This window comes from Microcaecilia unicolor, chromosome 6 (assembly GCF_901765095.1).
Source record: "Microcaecilia unicolor chromosome 6, aMicUni1.1, whole genome shotgun sequence".
NCBI lineage: Eukaryota > Metazoa > Chordata > Amphibia > Gymnophiona > Siphonopidae > Microcaecilia > Microcaecilia unicolor.
In genome coordinates this window covers 298,400,000-298,423,845 of record NC_044036.1, presented here as the reverse complement: position 1 = coordinate 298,423,845, position 23,846 = coordinate 298,400,000, and the positions used below count along the sequence as shown (strand labels likewise).

Here is a 23,846-nt window from a genome sequence, read left to right as displayed (position 1 = left end):
AATACAAGAAATGCAACAGATTGCTCAGAATATGGACATTCAAATATTTATAATTCTAGTTTATTTATTTATTTATTTACAGCATTTATATCCCACAGTTTCCCACCCAGGGGTAGGCCCAATGTGGCTTACAACAAGTTACATAAAAACACACAACAAGTCAGAGTTCAAACAATCAATGTCTTAGAAGTAAGAAGGTGAAAGGGTAAAAGCGAGGTAGAGAAAAAGAGCAGTGGTGATTAATATGACACCGGGATAAAGATAGTTCAGAAGGTAGAGATGCCAGGCGGCATAGGCGTAGTTTGTCTGTTTCATTTGGGGGGGGGGGGGGGCAAAGGATGGGGCGGAGCATATTAGCATATTCATTTGCATATATATATACATATATATGCAAATGAATATGCTAATATGGAGGAAGGAAGGGAAAAAGAGCTGGCTTTTTTTGGGGAATAGCTAGCCAGCTCTTTCTCCCTTTCTTCCTTCCTTCCTTCCTTCTTTCTTTCCTCCTTACCCAGCACTCCCTCTTCCTTCTTCCTCTTCCCCTTTCTTGTTTCTATCCATCCCCTTCCCCATTCTATCCAGCGTCTCCCCCCCCCCCTCTCTCCCCCTTCGCATCAACGACAACATGGATCTGCTCACAGGTTTGCTTGCTGTGTTTGAGTGAACGGCGATGGCTGCGCGGGGCAGTGGAAGCAGAGACTTACCAAATGGCTTCCTTCCTTACTGTGGACTAGAAAGGAGCCAGCATTTCCATTCCAGTGGCGAACGGGCGGGCGGCCAAGCGAGCGGTGGTTGTAAAAGCAGCAAGCAGGCATGCTCGTCTCCGCTTCCCTGCCCTCTCTGCGTCCCGCCTTCCTCTGATGTCATTTACTTTCGGGCGGGACGCTGAGAGGGCAGGGAAGCGGATGGAGACGAGGGTGCCTGTTTGTTGCTTTTACTACTGGCGCCCCGCCCGCCATTTCGCCGAAGCAATTTCCGGTAAGTCGTCGTCGTTTGGGGGGGCACTGCCCCCCTCGTCCCCCCAGTCTATGCCCATGCCAGGCGGGAATTAATCTGCCCATCTAATATAAGTGTGACACATAAAGTCTATGACTTCGTGCCTAGGACTGGCTGTAAAACAGACTGAATAGAAAAATGACAATCTAAAGAACAGATCATATGCTATTTCTCTTTACCGACACACAGACAGGTTTTACATTAACAAGCTGCCAGGATGTGCTATTTCAGCCGAAAGATGAAAAAATAACCTGCCACAAAATGGTAGCCATTAGTGATTCTGACACACTTTTCAATCATAGTATGGAAAACTCTGAAATACCAGCACATTCTATCTGGCGGTTTATGTCCTGAAGCTAGGTCACAGACAGACTGACGGACATGATCTCCACATAGGTGTGGAGGAGTGGCCTAATGGTTAGTGCAGCAGGTTGCAGACCTGGGGAACTGGGTTCAATTCCTGCTGCTGCCTGATGGTCAGCAGTGAGTTAATTTTTAAAAATAGGCATTCTTCCTTTAATTCATAGGATTCCTAAAAAATAGTTAAGAGCTAAGGTTCTCAATAATAGTAAAAGCCCAAAGGGAGTCTGAAAAAGTTTATAATTCGGTATGGTAGTTTTAAAAAAATTGTTCCAAGGCCTGTATTTTATTAATCATCCTTTTCTAAGCAAGGTTAGATATCGCAGCATTTTCAATCCATGACTTTAAAAATACGCTGCCACTGAAATAATAGTGACTATGACAAAAATCAAATCTCCAAGGCAATAGAGTACCAGAAATACTTAACACACTAACAACATCAGCTATTTTCTTTTCATTTTATCACTCAATGAAGAAAGAAACTTGTTCCATATCATTAAAAATATACATAGAGCTATTTCATTCAATTCTACACTTCCAGTTCGATTCGGCAGAATTTTTTCCATACTTACATAGTAACATAGTAGATGACGGCAGAAAAAGACCTGCACGGTCCATCCAGTCTGCCCAAGAAGATAAATTCATATGTGCTACTTTTTTATTTGTACTGTCCTCTTCAGGGCACAGACCGTATAAGTCTGGCCAGCCCTATCCCCGCCTCCTACCCACCAACCCTGCCTCCCACCACCAGCTCTGGCACAGACTGTATAAGTCTGCCCAGCACTATCCTCGCCTCCCAACTACCAGTCCCGCCTCCCACCACCAGCTCTGGCACAGACTGTATAAGTCTGCCCAGCACTATCCTCGCCTCCCAACTACCAGTCCCGCCTCCCACCACCAGCTCTGGCACAGACCGCATAAGTCTGCCCAGCACTATCCCCGCCACCCAACCACCAGCCCCGGCACAGACCGTATAAGTCTGCCCAGCACTTGCTTACTTACATGTATAATGGATTCCCCTCTGTGAATAAACCTCTGAGGGGAACTGCCCTTGAACTGAGTATTCTGGAAGTGCACCTGTGACCCAATGAACACATCAAGGTAAAACAACACAGTTTGTATTATTTCAGAAAACAGGGTTTCAGTAAGAGAGCTGCACATAAAGGTTAACCACAGCCATGTACGAACGCCTATACACAATGCATACTGACTTTCACTGACATTCTGCCCTTATAAAAATAAATTATGAATAATAGAGTAAATTCTGTAAATGGCACCTAAAAAAATTGGCGCAGGAAAAACCCCACTTAAGCAGTATTCTATATGCTGCAACTAAAGTTCCGCATGGTTTCCTAGAATACACGCTTAAGCAGTCATATGTAAATTGAGGCGCTTCCATTTGCACCAATGAAAATGTGGTACAAATGCCTGCACCTAAATGTACGCTTGGAGCACCATTATTCTGTGATTATGCATGTAATTCAAAGCTATGCCCCTTTTTCCATGGATTTTGTTTCCTTGCAAAGCAATACACACAGCTTTGAAAATGCAAAATTAGGCATATTGTTGTGTTCACTTCTCTAAATCCCTCCCCTGAATCTACTTACTTTTCCAATAGGCAGTAAATGAAAACTAACAGACATAAATAAATATATGCAGCAGAAGCAGTTTAAACCCCAATGGATGTGGACAAGATAAACTGCTTAATATTAATTTCTATTATTCATTTATTTACTACATTTCAGGTCATTGGTCTGCTGCTCAGTGTGTTTGTATCGCTGTTAAACCAGGATCGCCTCTAAGAAGACTCAGGGGCCCTTTTACTAAGCTGCGTAAAAGCGTCTACACGCACCAAAATGGAGTTACTGCCTGACTACTGCATGGCTCTTGTGGTAATTTCATTTTTGGTGCATGTCCGATATGCGCGTCTGAAAAATATTTTTTATTTTTGGGCACGTGTAACAGAAGCACGCCAAGTGGCATTGGACGCATGTAGGTCATTACCACTCAGATTCTTTACCGCTAGGTCAATGGCTGGCGGTAAGGTCTCAGACCCAAAATGGGACACGTGGCAATTTTGATTTTGCCGCACATCCATTTTCGGCCAAAAAAGGCCTTTTTTTTTTACAGGCGAACTAAAAAATGGATTGGCGCGCACCCAAAACCTGCGACTACACTACCACAAGCCATTTTTCAGCGCACCTTAGTAAATGGACCCCTGAGTTTGAAACCGTTTGTTGCATAATCTATTATGCTTTTCTCTTCACACGATTGATATCTAACATCTAGTTCAGTGGTTCTCAAGCCAGTCCTGGAGTCCCCCTTTGGCCAATCTGGCTTTCCTGATAACTACAATAAATATGCATGAAAGAGCAACTCGATCTGTGTGTTCATCGTGGATATTCTGAAAGACAGACTAGCTAAGACGGATTCCAGGACCAGTTTATGGAACACTGATCTACTTTATATTTAATAAGAAAATGATGTGGGCAGTAATCAAATTGTACAGCAGATTCTACTGCACAGCATCAGACAGCTGTGAAACTTCTCTTGCCTTCTTTTTCTAATAGAAGTTCATAAGAGAGATTATTTAGGATGACCCTGATAATTCTGACCAAATGTTCTTTAACTGAATACGCAGGTCTAATTTTATATAAATGTTTTTCTTAGTGTGAGAAGGATTTTTTTAGTGGTATAAAAGACTGGAACTGTGGTCAGTGTAATAGTGGCTCTGATAACCTGGTACAGTCGGGATCATCCTCTCACGATTTTCATGGGAAGTCCCAGTAAATGCTGGTTTCATTAACATAGTTTCTTAAAATACTAAAGCCAGCGCTAGTTTTACCACATTCATTAGACTAAATTAGGGGCCCCTTTTACTAAGGCACGTAGACGCCTATGTATGTCCAAAGTGCGTCAATTAGGAACTATCGCCCGGCTTCCGTGTGCTCCGGGTGGTAATTCCATTTTTTACGCGCGTCCAATATGCGCTGCAGAAAATATATTTTTATTTTGTACCGCGTGGCGCTAACCGGGCGGTAATTGGCAATGTACACGCACTGATGATTACCTCCCGGTTAACGTGTGACACCTTATCACTAAGTCAATGGGTGGCGGTGAGGTCTCAGGCCCAAAATGGACACAAGCCAGTTTTTATTTTGCCGCACGTCCATTTTCGGCCAAAAAAAGAGACCGTTTTTGGAGGCGCGCTTAAAAGTGAACCTGCTTGCATCCAATGCAAGTGCCTACAACAGAGCAGGCCATTTTTGGCACACCTTAGTAAAAGGACCCTTTAATAATCAATTTCAGAGTCTGTATTACATAATTTAAATGCTGGGGTCCTTTTACTAAGCTGTGGGGGGAAAAGGGCCCTGCGGTAGCAGCAGGAGCCATTTTTCCCATGCACCAGGGCCCTTTTTACCATAGTGGGTAAAAATCCCCTAAAAAATGGCCATGGTGCGATAAGGGCTCCCGCGGTAACCAGGCAGCGCGCAGTGATGCCCAATTACTGCCAGGTTAGCACCACTCTATAGAAACAATTTTCTGGTACGCCTGAAATGGCGCACACTTGAACCGGAACTACCACCGACAGCCGTGTTGGGCCAGCGGTAGTTCTGAGTTAGCATGCGGTAAGCCTGAGTTGTGCTTACCGACACTTTGTAGAAGGGCCCCGCTGTGAATTCTTGTTTGCCGTGGTTACACATTTTATGTAATTTGTTGCATGTTAATCTCAGTTAGTATCAGCAGATAACTAAATGTCCGTGTGTGTTACGAGTTCTCTTTGTGTGTGGACCCCTTCCCCCAACCTTAGAATTTTTGAACAGCTGTGTCTCGCTGGTGTAAAGCTATATAATGAGGGTGGGAGAGGGGAATATTTAGACCACTGGCGTTTTCAGACTTGGAGAATGTGTATAACGGGGGCAAAGTTAGGAATTTTGCCTTTTGGAGGTGCCATGAGACTTGAACCCAGGCTAGATAGGATGTTTCCTACTACTACTACTACTATTTAGCATTTCTATAGCGCTGCAAGGCATACGCAGCGCTGCACAAACATAGAAGAAAGACAGTCCCTGCTCAAAGAGCTTACAATCTAATAGACAAAAAATAAATAAAGTAATCAAATCAATTAATGTGAATGGGAAGGAAGAGAGGAGGGTAGGTGGAGGCGAGTGGTTACAAGTGGTTACGAGTCAAAAGCAATGTTAAAGAGGTGGGCTTTCAGTCTCTAAGTTTCCTCTCTAAGTTATGTTCCTACCTATTTCTTTTGACCCGACACGGAACTGTGTTTCAGCAGGGCAAACCAGCCTGCCTCAGGGGTCGTAGAGACACTGATGGATATTGGAAATCGGTACAGTCAAATAACCTGGAGTGAGTACCATATATAAATGAAGACGGACGCTGCTCTCAGGGAATGGTTAGACAAAATAGTTCTGAAAAAGCCACAATGTGTCATGGAGTCTCAACAGGACGCCACATCAACAAGCTGTTGAAACTCCATTACCAGTGGCGTTCCTAGGCTGGCTGACATCCGGGGCGGATCGCTGATGTGCCCCCCCCCCCCCAGCGAAATTACCCCCCCCCCCCCCCGGTGCATCGCGACACACACACACACCCGGGTGCATTTTTACTTGTTGGGGGGGTGCCGCGTTCCTGTCGGCTCCGAGTCCGCTCATTCCCTGCTGCTCCATCTGCCCCAGAACAGGAAGTAACCTGTTCCGTGCAGAGGGAGCAGCAGGGAGGGAACGAGCGGACTCGGCCAACAGGCGCACGGCACCCCCCAGCGGCGTGCACCCGGGGCAGACCGCCCCCCCCCCTTGGTACGCCACTGTCCATGACACATTGTGGCTTTTTCAGCACCATTTTGTCTTACCATTCCCTTAGAGCAGCGTCCGTCTACATTTATATATGGTACTCACTCCAGGTTGTTTGACTGTACTGATTTCCAACATCCATCAGCATCTCTACAACCCCTGAGGCAGGCAGGTTTACCCTGCCGAAACACAGTCACGTGTCGGGTCCATACTGGTGGAAATAAAGGTTTTTCTTTTGGACAATTACCTGTGGGGGATTTTTTTTCGCATATACTCCCAGAGCTGCTACTCTTGTTGTCTCCTCTACTTTGTTTTATTGCCTTTGTGTTCCTGTAGAGGTGGTTTCCTGTTCTCCTTGCTTCGATTTCCTACCTATTTGTTTACTACTTTCCCAGTGACTGTCTGTAACTGGGGAAAGCTGTCTGCTCTTGTTATGACTGTTGTCAACACAGAATAATGCAAAGCACTAGAATCTCAATGATACTCTGGAACTGGAGGTCATTAGGATGTGCACACAGAATTCTACTGTATAGAAATCAAATATTCTTTTTGCATCATTTCCTCAAACGTGAAGCTAGCTGTGAGGTTTTTTTTTCCCCCTTGGTCACATTAGACTGTTTAAAGTAATTCCAGTTTAACTCTTAAGCTGCAGCTCAAAGTGCAACTGCCGTGCTATCTCTCAGGGTGCAACGCTACTTCTGGGTGGTGAGCTGCTGCATAGCTCAGGTCTGATATCAGGGGCTCTTTATATCCAGACCTTGTCATCACTCTTATCAATATGCTTGATGGGACAGGACCTAGGACATTTCTTTAAAAAAAAAAAAGTCACCAAGCAGCTACAATTTTGTTAGAGATTAGAGCAGAGACACAGGGTCCCAAAATAAAAGTATGCAGACCCTGGTATGATAGGGTGGGGGAGAGGGGGAGGACATGCATAGCATTCTTTAAGCTAATATTAAAACATAAGAGGCAGAAGAGCATAGAACAGTTACTTAGAAGCTTCCGGATTTTAGTTTACCACATTAACAAGTTTTTGGCTCGGCGGCAAGTTTTTCTTCATATTCTCTTTTAGACTTCCATATCAATGCTTTGCATATTGCTTGTCACTGCTTATGTTGCTTCTTATTTTCTTCATTCGGATCCTTTTTCCATTCTTTGAAGGATGCTTTTTTTTGTCATTGCAGTTGCTTTGCCTGCAAAGAGGTGGGAAAATGTGGGATACAAATGCAATAAAAATAAAATTAACTGGAATGTTTTGTTATGCTCATATTGCTCGTTTTACAAAATCACATTGGCTGCCTCTATAGTTCAGAATTAAATCTTAGGTGCTAATGTTGATTCATAAAGCTTTAAGTAAATGATGCCTCAGGTTTTACATGTCACAAGCAGCTGTAGCACGGAGGATTATTCAATGCTAAAAGGAGATTATATATGGACGTGTTCAGTTGGGCTTATATTGAAGACTGCGATAACCCCTGATGAAGGCTAGTGACAAAACTTGGCAGAGTAGGGTCATTCTTCAATAAAGGTCTGTGAACCCTCTGTTATTTCATTCTTTTCTGGACCACCTCTGCTGTTTTCCTTGGATTTGGCAACTGGAGATAAATCCTGCCTGCCTGCTCCCCTAGACCCCCATGGAGTTTTGCAGCCTCAGGTGAGGGGGTGCCATGGGAAGTTGAGTGAACTTCTTGACATGCGGGGTTCAGCCCTTTGGAGAGTTGGTATTATGGGACACTATTGGGGGGATGAGGGGGACATTTCCTTTAACAGATGCTTCTTTTTTTATATATGGCCGGAAGCATGGGGCCATGGCTTGGTGGCCCGATACGCCTAGGCTGACAGATTTAATACTGTTTGTGAGGTGGCTCTCCAGCAGTGTTTGTCCTTTACCACAGTAGTCGGCAATCTGTGGGTCAGAGATACTGCAGGTTGGTGAATCCTGTGGTAAATCAAAATCCAGTAAAAGCATGCCTATTAACACACCTTGGTAACTCCCCCCCTTAATGTTTAACATCTTTTAATATAGAGGAAGTAATGTGAAAATTTCTATTGGATGAGATGTGGAGGTATATGCTGAGAGCTTATGAATGCAATGAGATGTGATGGTGTAGCAGTGGTAGCAAGTTGAATGTAATGCGTTTTAATGATGTGGTTTTATGTTACTTGTTTTTACTAATATTTGTTCATAATTTTGTTTTAAAATATTAAGCATTAGGTATATTTAATCTTGTAAACCTGTTTTGTATAGTGGTGTATATAATATATAACACTAAAGAAATAAAATGAGATATTATCCTAATCTCGTAAGAAGATGGGGAAGGCATCACAGTATTTTTCTTGTATTCTGAATAATGTAAAAATCCACTGTTTCTTTACTGGCTTTCCTGTATATTGTTCTTTGTATTGTTTTAGAAAATTATTTCCATAAAATTTGTTATGTTGACGCCACTTTTGTGTTTCAGATTGTGATATGATGATTACATTCTGTAGAACTTTATAAATATTGGTGTCGATATTCAGTTGGCATCAGTCAATGTTTTTTTTTAAATACTGGCCACCGCCGGCTAAATTAGATACAGGTATTCAGTTACCACCCCTATCTAGATACCAGCACTGAATTTAAAGGTACTTAGCGGGAATTACCTGGGCACAATTGATATTCAGCAATGGCACCCAGATAGTTACCCAGTTAACTTAGGATAGCACATCACCTTCTACCACCTTCTGGTTACAAAAGATGGAAAACAATTCAATTACACATCTACAAATCCCAATCTCTCCAGCCTTGAAAGAATAATGCAGTGGGTCAGGTATATTGAATGCAGGCAAAGTCTACGTAGTGTGACCTTTCCAGTACCTGTTCTGAAATTTTTGTAGTAATCACTCCCCAACAAACTCATCCAACTTCTCCAATAGCTTCATAATCACTCGCAAATTCAAAATAGGATAACATTTTGTTGGAAATAACTTACTTTTTATTTTTGTTTCAATAAAGGTCTTTCAACTGATTATTTTAGGAATGAAGATACTACTTCAAAATAGAGAATATTTCACCATCACCAATATGACTGGACACCAAACTATGGGATCCTTATACTAAGCTGCAGCAAATGGGGGCCTGTGCTGGCATCGGTGCATGTTTTTGACGCATGCTGAGGCCTTCTTTTACCGCAGGTGGCGGTAAGGGCTCCCACGCTAAAAGCAATAACTGGGAAGCACATAGCGCTGCTCAATTACCGCCAAGTAAACACTGGCAAAATGGCGTATGCTGGGGGTGGGAACTACTGCCAGGCTGTTGCAGTAGCCTGCTGGTACTTCCGCTTTGGCAAGCGGTAAGCCTGGATTGCACTTACTGCCGCTTAGTAAAAGACCCCCCCCCCCCCCATGTAATATGTAAACCACTGTGATTGTACCACAGAAAGGCGGTATATCAAGAATCTATTAACATAAAAATAAAACTTCTTTTCAAACGCTCAGCAACCATGGTTATCCAATGTGCACTCAGTGGATTTCAGACCCCACCCCACCCCCGTACCCCAAAACTTTATCATCTAATAGTGGTATAAAAACAAAGAAGAAGCTTTCAAATACATCTTACTTCAGAAAGTCTTTTACAATCGGGAGTGGATATTCAAAACAAGGCTTCTGGCTGTTTTAACTGCCTGTCAAGGGCTGACTGGGCATTTTCAATGACACATAACCGGATAGTGCCCAAGCCAAAACTGGCTATTTTGGGGGTGTTCTGTGAGTGGAGTCAGCACTTAATTTCATAAATAGGACTTCATAAAACACAGCCCTATTTTTATGTGGTTAATCATAGCTGATTAAGCGCTGAGTGGAGGAGTGGCCTAGTGGTTAGGGTGGTGGACTTTGGTCCTGGGGAACTGAGGAACTGAGTTTGATTCCCACTTCAGGCACAGGCAGCTCCTTGTGACTCTGGGCAAGTCACTTAACCCTCCATTGCCCCAGGTACAAATAAGTACCTGTATACAATATGTAAGCCGCATTGAGCCTGCCATGAGTGGGAAAGCGCGGGGTACAAATGTAACAAAAAAAATATATTACACGTAGGGGCCCTCTTACGAAGCTGTTGTAAAAAGTGGCCTGTGCTAGTTTGGACATGTGAAATTGGCGAGTGCCAGGATGTCCGCGCTACCCTGGCAGTAGTGTCAATTTGGTGCAGACTACGCAGCTTAGTAAAAGAGCCCCTTAACTGGCTCCGTTTTTGCCAGCTCTGTATAAGTAGAAATTCAGTGCCAGAGCCTGGACATGCCTGGCATTAAATTTCTGGGTATAACAGCGGCAGTGGTCAGCTGAATATCGGGCCCTATCTGATCAAAGCCTGCCTAATCGACTCTGTCTTTTCCACAATGAAAGAGACTGACTCAGTGGAGGAGTTTCTTCTCCCACCACCACACTAACTTCACAAACCAACTCTCGGTACCTAAAAATTCTCTTGGATGACAGAGGAACCACATGGGATGTGATAAACACCCGCAATCCGTTTCCATCAGAAGGAATGAGTGAAAATCTATTTATTAGCCTACGTGGGGAAAGAAGCCACCAAAGTTTCAAAATAAGAGAAAAACTCCTTGAAACATCAGATCAGCAACTAAGGAGAAAGAAATACATAAAAAATCACTAGTAGATCAAAACCTAACTTAAAACTAAATATATACAACTGCTAATTACAGGACAGTGAACTACAGACAAGATGGTTCACAGCCACTAAAGGAAATAAATGGTAAAACTAGACAAGTGCAGACTCAACACTGAAAATTATTACACATCTTGTTACCAGATGTGGTGAGTTGATATCAGAAGACCAGTTTACAGAAAGGCACAATACGATAGCACATCTCATCCACTAAAAACACTGAACCGCATAACTCTGGGGTCATGAACTGACAGAATTGTAGAGCATGAACAATTTGTGATCACCTGGGACAATATTATTCCCACCTGTAAAAAGCCTAAAGCAAACAAAACAACCCTGAACACTGTCATAAAGGAAAAAAGCACAAGAATTACATTAGTAATCCATTGACTTCTATCTCCTAGTATCATTCATTATCCTTTCCTATAATGTTTTTGATCTCATGCATTACACCAATGGTCTCTAATTGTTCTCATATCTCACACTAACAAATTTGACCTTTGTATCACCTAGAATGTAAACCACACTGAACTCTGGAAAGGGGATATTAGCAGTACACAAGAATTGATTTGATTTGATTAACCCATTAGTGCCCAGCGTTCTCATATGGGAGCTTATTATGGGAACATTGGGCATTAATAGGTTAATAAAAATTTTCAATACTAGGTGGAATTCTACATTCTGTAGAGAAATTGGAGACCACAAGCCATGTGCATTGGAAGCAGACGCTGAGATGAACAAGAGTGAGATTCTGGCTACCTAATTTATAGAGGGAGAAAGGCACCTGTGCTACCTTTATAAAACAGATATTCCACAGAGATGCCCTTTTATACAATCACCCTCATAAAGTTGTTCCTGCCGTTTCTGTGTTCAGATTTGAAAGCATAAGTTATTAGAATAGCAGAAGATTAGCACTGCTATCTGTCTAACATTTGCCCCACCCCTCATATCCTGCCTCTTTTTGGACAGATAGCCATATAGCAATGTAATTGGCCAAAATGTATCTGTCTTTTAAGTTAGTGTCTTTGAATATTAACATACAATGAGGCTCATTTTCAAAGCACTTAGCCTCCCAAAGTTCCATAGAAACCTATGTAACTTAGCCTCCCAAACTGCTTTGAAAATATGCCTCATAGTAACATAGTAGATGACGGCAGAAAAAGACCTGCAGGATCCATTCAGTCTGCCCAACAAGATAAACTCATATGTGCTACTTTTTGTGTATACCTTACCTTGATTCACATCTGCCACCTTCAGGGCACAGACCGTAGAAGTCTTGCCCAGCACTAGCCCCGCTTCCCAACCACCAGCCCTGCCTCCCCCACCGACTCTGCCACCCAATCTCGGCTAAGCTTCTGAGGATCCATTCCTTCTGAACAGGATTTCTTTATGTTTATCCCATAAAGGATAAACAGTCCTTTATTGGTTTATGTTTATCCCATAAAGGATATTTGTCCCTGTAATTTAATTTCTTCTGTAAAGATATTTTTAAGTTGATGTTGCATGGTATATTCAATTATTTCAAGAAGGTTCACACACCAAAACAGAGGCGCATTGTTTACCACAGATCATGAACTAACTTTATAAAGTCTATTGGCTATGTCAATATAACAGAACAGGGGTTCTCAAGCCAGTCCTCAGGATACACCAAATCAGTCAGGGTTTTAGGATATCCACAATGAATATGTATGAGAGAGGTTTGCATGCAGTGGCTCCAATATATGCAAATCTCTCTCATGTGTATTCATTGTGGGTATCCTGAAAACCTGACTGGCTTGGTGTGTCCCGAGAACTGGATTGAGACCCCCCTGCCCTACATCACTGATATACCAACCCCCTACCCCCCCATACACACACAGACTTTTTTTTAATTGCCAACAGGGGGGAAAAGAGAGAGGGTTATTATAGTCTCCTATTGTCTTAAAATTCAGAACTAGAAGCAACTGATATGAACACATATAAGAAATGATTAGGTCAGATATGGTCTGCACAATTCCATGTGTATTGCCATAGGGCAGGCTTCCTATTGGCACATTCTGTTGCATGTGTCACTTCATTATCAAAGTGAACAGTTGTGTGATAAACAGCAGAAGCAGGACCTGACAGATCAAGCGTCCCAGCAGTGGGACTTGTTCCCTCACCTCTGCCTGCCCCACTGCACTGATTTTTTTTTTCCCTTTAGCACTGTGCTTATCGGTAGAGCTCTTGTGCATTAGACTCTCTGATGCAGCAAGCTTCCTACTGATTCTCTGAGGTGGATGAGAAGTTGCCTTTGTGTTTCAAGGATAGCTAAACATGTTTTATCAGGTTCCCATAGTTATTTTAGGAATCTACTTGTGATTAAACTGATAAAGGACCATGTTTACTAAAGCTGAGAGGGGATACGATAGAGGTCTATTAAATCCTGAGTGGTGTAGATCGGGTATAAGAGAATTGATTTTTTTTTTTTTACTCTTTCAAAAAGTACAAAGACTAGGGGACACTCAAGGAAGTTACATGGTAATAAATACCCTTAAAATGAATAGATGGAAATATTTTTTTCACTCAAAGAATAGGTAAGTCCTGGAACTTGTTACCAGAGGATATAGTTATAGCAGTGATCATATCTGGATTTAAAAAAAAATTGGGCAAGTTCCTGGAGGAAACGTCCATAGTCTGCAATTGAGAAAGACATGGGGGAAGCCGGTGCGTGCCCTGGGATTGTTTTAACAACAGCACTTAACAAGCAATAATGAGCACTAATTGGCAAAAATTAGAATTTACGTGCGTTCATTGCTAAGCGTATTCTGTAATGGACTGCGCCTAAATTCTAACTTGAACAGGCAAAAGGGAGCATGCATAGGTGCATGGAAATGGGCATTTTGTGGGTGTTCCAAAATCTACACGCGTTGTTATAAAATATGGGTCAGTACGCATAAATCTACATGCAGGGATTTGCACCAGCTTTTTGTTGGTGTAAATGGATGCACTTAGATTTAGTCACATGAATTAACCTAAGCGTAGCCTAAATACCATGCAAAGATTTATGCACAGTATTTAGACTACGCTTAGGTGTAAATGCCTAACACACGTTAATTTTAGGCACCATATATAAAATCAGGCCCTATGTGTGGAAGGATCATAGGCCCCCATAAAATCTTTGCATACAGGAAGGGCCAGAATGAATATTTTGGCACATATGGGCAGAGTTAGAGGTGAAAGAGCAGTATGAGAGGAATTCCCTGCAGCGTGGCATTTCTGTTCAGGTCAGGTATTTGGCGTGTTCAAAGTGTGGCACCTTATGCAATTACTTTTGTTGCCTAAATCCTGGTCTGAATTCAAGCAAAAAGAAAGAGGTGTGTGACAAAGATCTTGCCATCAACAATACCCAATCCTTTTTTTTTTTTTTTCAATATTGCACTGGGATTTGGTGTGAGGTTTTTTTGTTGTTGTTGTTGTTTTATTTTTTTGCATTCCTTTTATGTTTTTTACTTTGGAACAGAGGAATATAAGCAACCTTTCCTTTCATCTGTTTTCATGTTGCCTTTTTAATTTACTTTTTTTTTAATAATTTATATCCCACTGCATTCTCCAATCTAGGCAGGAGGTTCCAATAAAACATGCATAATGTCATATCAAAACACAAATTAATATTATATAAAATAAGCCAATATGATGACAATAAAATAAAAATAAAATACAATGGTAAATCAAACAAAATAAAATTAAAAACAGGCACAAAATACCAAAAATCAAACATACAATATATATTGCTGAATTTCACTTCCGTTTTGTATCTCTTGCCAGCAGAACAACAATTGAACAGTCATACAAATTCAGGATGGGCTCCTTATTATACTGGAAATGGCTGTTGAAATAAGTGAGCTTTCAGCTGCTTTTGAAAAATCAACAGAGTAAGAACTTGTAGATCTTATGGTAATAATTTCCATAATATGAGCCCAGTATTAAAAAAAAAAAAATACTCAGTCTCGGATGTCTGCCAAATGGAAATATTATACTGTGGGAACATCCAAAAGCAAATATGTCCTTCACCCATACTGAGGTATGGGGAGAAGTTCAATATTTGACATCTAGTGGAGAACTGAGCTAAGATCTGCTCTATCACTTATTACACATGTAAGTGGGGAAAACGTTTAAGCCATTTTCTCAAAAGACTAGACAGAGTGATCTTAAAGGACTGTGCTCAGTAGAATTTCTCTATACGATGATATCGTTTCTTCTGCCCTTTCAAAAGACTCCAGTTGACAGTAGTATTTTCTCAGGATAATTAGCCTTGTACTTATTATTTTAATTCTTGGGCACTGGCAAATCTAGGAACTTTTGCACTTTCACTCAAAACTGTTGATCTTTCAATATTTTTCCTGCATTGAAACTTATATCCAGCTATACCTGTTGTATGCTATCTTGGGTGAATCTTGTCATACAGGTAGTCAATAAATCCAGGAACACAAAGCTGAGTTTGTGAACATCAAGGAAAAGAATCTTCGAGTCACTCTGGAAAATATGCCGAAATCCTCAGAGGCCAATACTCAAAAATTAGCGCCAGTGGTATAAGGGGTTATTGCCGGACTTGCACACACGTTATACAGCAATGAACGCTCAGAGAGCTCAAGCGCCGGTAGTAACGTGCTTTAAAGATGGCCACAAACTGCATTTAGGGGTTCTTTTACAAAGGCGGGCCAAAACATGGCCTGCGGTTGCGTGGGCGTGTGTATTGGACACGCACTGGACCATTTCTCCACTGCATCTAGAAAAAGAGGGGGGTTTGGGAGCTGAGAAATGGACGTGCGGCAAAATGAAAACCAGCGCATGTCTATTTATGGCCTGAGCCATTAATGCCACCCATTGATTTAGCGGTAAGGGCTCATGCATTACCCTTGTGGTAAACCATCCAGTGCGCACCAACTGCTGATTACCACCCGAAACGCCCCCGCAGTAGAAAATAGAAAATTATTTTCTACCGTGTGTTTTTGGCGCACGCCAAATTTTGAATTACCCCCGGGGCATGTGGTAGCAGGGCAGTAATGCTGATTTGGCGCACGTTGGACATACATAGGCCCTTCTGGGCCTTTGTAAAATGGCCCCTTAATGTATTTAAATAGATGCTAATGAGGTCAGTAACTATTTCTTCTTAATGCTCAGATGGCAGTGCTGTAATGCCCAGAAGCAAATGACTGTCTATAATGCCAAAACTTACCGCAGCTCAGAGGTCACATAGAAGGTTTTGAGGACAGGATTTCTTGGCAAAATCTCACATTGAACTGCAGGTTTGTCTTATTTCACAAGCCGAAGGAAACCCGTGGAAGTTTAATGTGCAGATGGTGAGAAACGAACATGTGTGCATGTCCAAACTAAAAGTGAAAACACCCATTGGTGCCTGTTTTTCTGTGCTTAAATATGAGCCTTTCAAAAATGTAAGTGCAAATGATTTTTGAAAAACTCATATTTAAAGGCACAGAACAGTACCAATGTATGCTTACTCTTCCGGTACAAGAACCATGCTTACCATAAAACTTTTGTGCACATGCGCCAGGTACGTTCCTCCCCTTGCTTTCGGTTTAACAGTGTGATTATTCGTGCATAAAATTTGAATCTCATTCGCTTTGAGCATTGGTTAGCTGTTTTTCTGCACTGTTGTCATGCTATGGGGTTTGCGCTGTGGGCTTTAGCACAGGAACATTGAACATCTGCCTCTGTTGGGTGTACAGCGGTGGTAAAAAAAAACGGGCAAATAGAATGTTAGTAATTATTCAGAAAGAAAGGAATCAAGAACAAATCGGGGAATATCATATTGCTTCTGTATCAATCCATAATGCAATCTTACCCTGAGTACTGTGTGTTGCTCTGGTCAGTGGTGTAGCTAGGGTAGTTGACACCCGGGGCCGGTCATTTTTTAATACCCCCCCCAAATCCAGTACTAGGCATACCGAGAATACAAAACACTCACGACCTATAGAGCAATTTTACCATACCATAAGCAGTCGTTTCTACGAGTCACACAAGGAAAAGGAAAGCATCTTAAGCACTACAGTGAGCACTAGAACATCAATTCACCTATTGTAAAACGAAACCAGACAGAATAGTACAGATCGTCAATCCTGCACAGTCAATGCCAACTGAAAGCCATGTCTTTTTCACAAACACAGATACACCCTAATCCACTATAGAATAAGTAATCATAAACTTTCTATTTAGACAAAAATTAAACTGAACCCCTGATGCCAGACTCTGCATACAATGCAACACCACAGAAACAGAAAATGTCTCCTAGTACTGTGCAAAATATAAAGACAGCAGATGTAAATTTGAAAAAACTAACAATTACCAATCACCACTTTACAAATTAACAAATAGAAATAAAACAAATACAGAAAATAAAATAATACCATTTTATTGGACTAATACATTTAGCTTCCAGAGGCCAAAATCTCCTTCCTCAGGTCAATACAGTATAGTGCTGTTACAGTATCCTATCCTGATCTGAGGAAGGGGGTTTTGTTCTCTGAAAGTTAAGTCAAAATGTATTAAAATTAGTCCAATAAAAAGATTACCTTATTTACATGTTCTATTTATAAACATTTATTAACACAGCTAAAATACTATATCCTAAAGCAAAATAATAAAAATATATATTTACAGTTTGTTGTCTCTGGTTTCTGCTTTCCTCATCTTCTTTTCACCGTCTTCCTTCCATCCAGCATCTGTCTTCGCTCTCTCTCTGCCATCCAGTGTCTGCCCTCTCTAATGTCCCTTCCATCCACATCTGCCCTCTATTTCTACCCCTTCCATCCACCATCTGCCCTCTCTCTCTCCTTTCCCTCTAGCATTTGCCCTCTATCTCTGCCCCCTTCCATCCACTGTCTGCTCTTTCACTCCCTTCTATCCACTGTCTGCCCTTTCTCTCTGCTCCTTCGATTCACCATTTGCCCTCTCTCTTTCCCCCTCCCATCCATTCAGGGTCTGCCCTCCCTCTCACTCCCCATTCCATCCAGGATCTATCCCCCCTCTCTCACTGCCCCCTCTTTTCGGCTCCCAGTTCCCACCTGCGGCTGCCCCTAGTTCCAGATCCATTGATTCTCCCATCCACCCCTGCCCCAGGCATGACCCCATTCTCCCTCCTGCTCACTTTTCAGACCCCAGTTCCAGCTCCATGCCCCTTCTCCCATCTGTCTCCCACCCAGTCCCTTCTGCTATCCAAGTGCCCCCCACCCTCACCCCATCTGTCTCCCACCCAGTCCCTTCTGCCCATCCGAGTGCCCCCCCATCTGTCTCCCACCCAGTCCCTTCTGCCCATCCGAGTCCCCCTCACCCCATCTGTCTCCCACCCAGTCCCTTCTGCTATCCGAGTCCCCCCCCCACCTTCACCCCCATCTGTCCCCCACCCTCACCCTGCCTCGTCTTCTCCCTGCCACCCGGTCTTTAAAAATAAATTGCTGACGCGATAGCGAGCGCAGCACCTCGTGTGCAAGTAAAAGAAGCGGATCCGATCATCTCATTGGGCCTTCCTTCACTGTCCCGCCCTAGAGGAAATAGGAAGTTGCGTCAGAGGAGGGCGGGACAGTGAGGGAAGGCCCAATGAGATGATCGGATCCGCTTCTTTTACTTGCACACGAGGTGCTGCGCTCGCTATCGCTTCGGCAATTTATTTTTAAAGGGCTGGTGCGGGGGGGGGGCCAGGATGAAGAGCAGCGGGAGCGGCGGCGCCCCCACCGCCCCGCCCTTGCTACGCCACTGGCTCTGGTTGTCCTATCTCCTAAAAAGATATAGCAGAACTAGAAAAGGTTACAGATGAGCAACAAAAGCAATAAAAAGGATGAAGTGGCCCTGTCACGAAATGCCTAGCCACTCACCTGGGGCTAACCCTGCAGCCAGACCTGGAGGGTCTGTCCCCAGCACAGCTCAGGTCCGCCTGCACCTGCCGCTTATGCTCTACGCTAGCACCCAGTGGCGTAGCCACAGGTGGGCCTGGGTGGGCCGGGGCCCACCCACTTAGGGCTCAGGCCCACCCAACAGTAGCACACGTTTAGTGGTAGCTGGTGGGATCCCAAACTCGGTCAGCTGAAGACTTCTTCCTGATGGTAACGAAAATGCTACTCTCCATGATACCGGCACCTGCATATGTTCAGTTTTCAGCGCATGCATGCTACAGACTGCCAAGGTAGAAAGAAGTGCTTTCCCACCAGCTGAGATTTTTTGGGTAGTGGTTGGGGGGGGGGAAACAATTGGTGCCCACCCAGTTCTTCCCTAGGCCCACCCAAAACCTGTTGTCTGGCTACGCCCCTGCTAGCACCCTCCTCCCATCGACTGGGTCTTGCCTCCGGGCAAGTCTCCCACTCTTAGGTTATTCTCCGGTGATTTCTAAGTTACTGGGACCACAGTCTCAGGGGGTCCCACAGTTCCTAGAAAGCACCCACAGACCAAAACACAAACCACCAGGATTCTTAGTCAGTCCAAGACAGAAGAGTCAATAAACTAATCAGGTTTATTGTCAGAATAGAACAGTGAACCATATAAAAAGGTGGAAAAGAACAGGCAATAATAGATAACTGAAAATGGAACTATCAAAACATTTATCTATGACTTAAATAGTACCTGGGGAGTTAAGGAACAAGATATAGCTGCTCACAGGTTATAAAGTCTAACAGTTCACAGGGTCTCATGAAAAGAGAACCTTCTCTTTCCACTCCCTTATCTGTAACTAAAAAAATGTCTTCAAAGCTTAAGCTAACAGCTTTTGGCGGGAAGAAGAAACTGACAGTTCTGTAACAACTTTACAAACAACAGTCACCATCTGCTGGTTAAACAAAGGAAATGCGCTTCATAAACAATAGCTATACAATTTACAAGCAGGAAAATTCCCTGTTTCACCACAGGCCCCATGTGATAAAAGGCTAAACGGGTTAGGGCCAGTGTTGCCAGGTGGGCGGTTTTACCGCCCAATTGGGCGGTTTTCCGCGACCCGCCGCGGGAAATTTTTGCCCGCGGCGGGTTGCGGTTTTTTGGGCTGTTTTTGGGCTTCAGGGCGGTTTTTTCGGCCGCGGGGGGGCGGGGTTAGTGACGTTTTTTTGGGCGGGGTTAGTGACGTTTTGGGCGGGGTTAGTGACGTGGGAGGCGGGGCCGGTGACGTGGGAGGCGGGGCCGATGACGGGGAGGCGGGGCCGGTGACGTGGGAGGCGGGGCCGATGACGGGGAGGCGGGGCCGGTGACGGCGGGGGCTGGGTTGATGACGGCGGGGGCGGGGTGATGACGCGGGGGTGGGGGTGTTAGGGGCGGGGTTTGTGTTTGGGCGGGTTTTGGGCTGGTTTTGGGGCTGGATTGGGCTGGCAAAAAATTTTCCACCTGGCAACCCTGGTTAGGGCTCCTTAGCTTGGAGAAGAGATGACTCAGAGGGAACATGATAGAGGTTCAGAAACTAATAAGTGGGTAGAACTGATAAATAAGTAGCAGTTTTTTCTCCTTTTGAATAGTATTGATTAGTGAACAGTTCATGAAACTAGTGTAGTATATTTAAATAATTTGTCGAAATTATTTTTTCACTCTGTATTCAGTCAAGTTGTGGAATTTGTTGCATGGCTGAGTTTAAAACGTATTGGAGCGAATTCCTCAAGGAAAGATCCATATAAATTTATTTGGTAGGTAAAATAGGGGAAAGCTACCGCTCAATCTCTGCGAGTGAGCAACAAAGAATGGATCTATTCTTCGGGATGCTTGGGATCTGCTGGCACTTAGGGATCCAGATCAGCCACTGTCAGAGAATGATGGGGCTGGAAGAACTCTTGATCTGACCAGTACTATGCATCTTATGTTCTTAAGATCCATCTAATTCTAGGGATTCACAGCAAGCAGATTCAATGTAGATTCTTGCAAATTTGTGAATCTATGAGGAGAAACCTGCATTGAATATGCTCATATTTTCCCCAGATATGCTCAACAAATTTGGAAAATTCCTTCCGACCTGAATCAGGATGAAATCTATCTGGTTTGAAGTTGACCTTGAGTTTTTCATGCCACATTTGTCCCAGCATCATTTGCTGTAGTGTTTACTTTTTTAGCGACAATGTGCAGTTTCAGAATATTTGGTACAGATTAATTATGGTGTCAGAACAATTTTTGGGAGGTATACATTGTACATATAGAATAATAGTGTTCTATCTTCTCTCCCTTTCTAAGATAATGAAGTTAGCCTCTCCAAACCTGCTGACGCTTTCACCTTTGAGGAAGACAGCAGCAATGATGAGCTGTCCCCAGAGCAACCAAAAAGTGAAGAATCCCAGGGTTCTGCTGCAGCATCTCCACTGGAGACCAAAACCACAGAGGCAAATCTTTCTACTGAATCAGGGATATCTCAGGTAACAAAAAAATATGAAGAGAGCAACCCAAACATGCAAGCTATCAAAATACAGAAAGACAGAGAGCATTAGGGACACCCCAATAACAAACCACCCCAATACTAGGCTCCTGGCAATCAGCAAATTTAAAGGTATTGACTGCCATGGTCTAAATTTAAAACTGGATGAAGGTTTGCTGGGAATAACTCACTTAAACCAGGGTTTCTTTGTTTTTTTCAATAAAGGTCTGATTTGTTTTAGAAATAAAGATTCCACTTCTGAATAGAGAATCATTCACCATCACCAATATAACTGGACACAAAACTATGAAATACATAATTTGCTTTGATTGTATCACAGAAAGGCTGTATATCAAGAATCTAATAACATAAACTTAAACATAAATCTGACCTGGATATTCAGTACCAGTCTTAATCCGGGCACTAGCATTAGATTTCCAGGTTATAAGTATTCAGACCAGTTCCTGGATGACTGGTTGGATAAAGTTTGGACAGCCTTTTTGCTGTCCTAATTTCGTCCATTTACTAACTCAGTAAATCACAGTTCTACCCTGACTCCACCCCCTGATAGTGCTGCAGTGGTCAGAACACACGTTTAGCACACTAGCCAGTTAAATGCCACTGAACAGGTGTGCTGGGGGTGGCCAGCAGGACTTAACCACGTTGGCTGGCCTGCTACCTCATTGGAGTGAGATGCTGAGGGCTTGGTTTGGGAAAGGGATTACCTTTTTTTCGGTAGCTTTCCTGCCATTGCTACTTGTACAGTCAGATGGAGTCCCCAGCCTAGGATCAGCACCCTAAACTCAACTGAAAAGGGTGTTTCTGCAAGTAATGCAGCATGCCACTATTGGAAAAATAGCCCCTCAGCTTTCCTTCCTACAGTAACTGCATTCTCTATGCCAGAAGTTCTAAAGCACTTTAAAATGCCACCACACTTCTTTTAGGCTTTAGGAGATTTTTCTCTCCACTTCCTTGGAGGTGACTGCTGTAATTGTAGATGCGCCTTCTGCTGCTGTATCTGAGGCTGAGGATGGATTAGAGGATGAAAGGTCAGGGGTATCTTTCCCACTCTCCACTATCTGCTCTACCTGTGGGGTACTCTTGGCCATTTCCAATTTCCTCACCTTTTAGTATCAGGGGCGTAGCCATGGGTGGGCCTGGGTGGGCCCAGGCCCACCCAGTTTTGGTTCAGGCCCACCCAGCAGTGGAGGCAGCGGAGCGGAGGGAGCAGGCTGAGCTCCGTTCCCGCATCTGCCTCCCTCACTCTCACGGCAGTGCTTCCCAAACGCTGCCCACCGCTACCACGATCGCGGGATTTACCTCCCTCCTCTCAGCACTCAGCAGCAGCGGTAGCGAATCATACACGCTGCCTCCTTCTAACCCGGAAGCGGACACTTCCGGGTTAGAAGGAGGCAGCGTGTATGATTCGCTACCGCTGCTGCTGAGTGCTGAGACGGAGGGAGGTAAATCCCGCGATCGTGGTAGCGGTGGGCAGCGTTTGGGAAGCGCTGCCGTGAGAGTGAGGGAGGCAGATGCGGGAACGGAGCTCAGCCTGCACTGTAAAGTTTTTTGGGGGGGAGAAGAGGGCTCCAGGCGGCCAGGTGGAATCGGAGGACATGGATGGGAGCGGGAGGGGCGAGAGGAGAATCGCTGATGGCTGGAGGGAGGGGACAGGGGAGAAAAGAGAATTGCTGGTATAGATGGATAGAGGGGGGCAGGGGCAAGAACAGAATTGCTGGGTATGGCTGGATAGGGGCAGGGCAGAGAGGAGACTTGCTGGGGATGGATGAATGGAGGGGGGCAGGGGAGAGAGAAGAGAATTGCTGGGGATGGATGGATGGAGGGGACAAGGGGAGAGAGAAGAGAATTGCTGGGGATGGATGGATAGAGGGGGGCAGGGGAGAGAAAAGAATTGCTAGGTATGGATGGCTGGAGGGGAGAGGAGAGTTGCTGGACATGCGTGGATGGAGGGGAGGAAAGAGGAGATAGGAAGGTTGCTGGACATGGGTGTATGAAGGGGAGGGCAGAGGAGAGGAGGGTTGCTGGACATGGATGGAGGGAAAGACAGGGGAGAGGAGGGTTGCTGGACATGGATGGAAGAGAGGGAAGGGAGAGAGAAGAAATGCTGGACATGGATGGAGAGGATGGAAGAGTGAGGAAGGAGATGAGGGAAAAGGCAGAGAGGAGAAAAAGTGCACATGGATGAAGAAAATAGGCAGAAGCTGGATCCACTGGACAGTCAAGTCTGCGGAGGACCCAGCTTTTACTTATGGATATAGAGCAAGAAATGAAGAGGAAAGGAGGAAAGTAAAGAAATAAATGGAAATGAATCCCTGGAAACGGAGTTAAGAGGACAGATAGCAGCAGAATCGGATACTGGGCCAGCATGATCAGAAAAACAGTCACCAGACAACAAAGGTAGAAAAAAATCATTTTATTTTCATTATAGTGTTTGGAATATGTCCACTTTGAGAATCAGGTGCTCAACATTAAAAGTTTATATTTATTTACTTATTTATGGCATTTTATCCCACATTAAACATGAATTAAATTGGAACCTGGGATCATTTCATTTTTTTTTCCTGGAGAGAGTAATGCATTGCCCCCCCCCCCCCCCCAGGCTCTCTCCCCGGCTATAGCCAGCTCTGCAATTTTGAGGAGAGGTGCACAGGTA

The 23,846-nt window shown here is 43.8% G+C and overlaps 1 protein-coding gene across 1 annotated transcript in view; it reads left to right on the top strand.

The window, feature by feature from the left end:
• MYOCD (myocardin) overlaps positions 1-23,846 on the top strand; it is a 140,631-nt gene that overhangs the window by 56,254 nt on the left and 60,531 nt on the right. Inside the window, 1 exon segment of the mRNA XM_030207977.1 lies at positions 20,995-21,173. Coding sequence (XP_030063837.1) covers positions 20,995-21,173 — 179 coding nt within the window.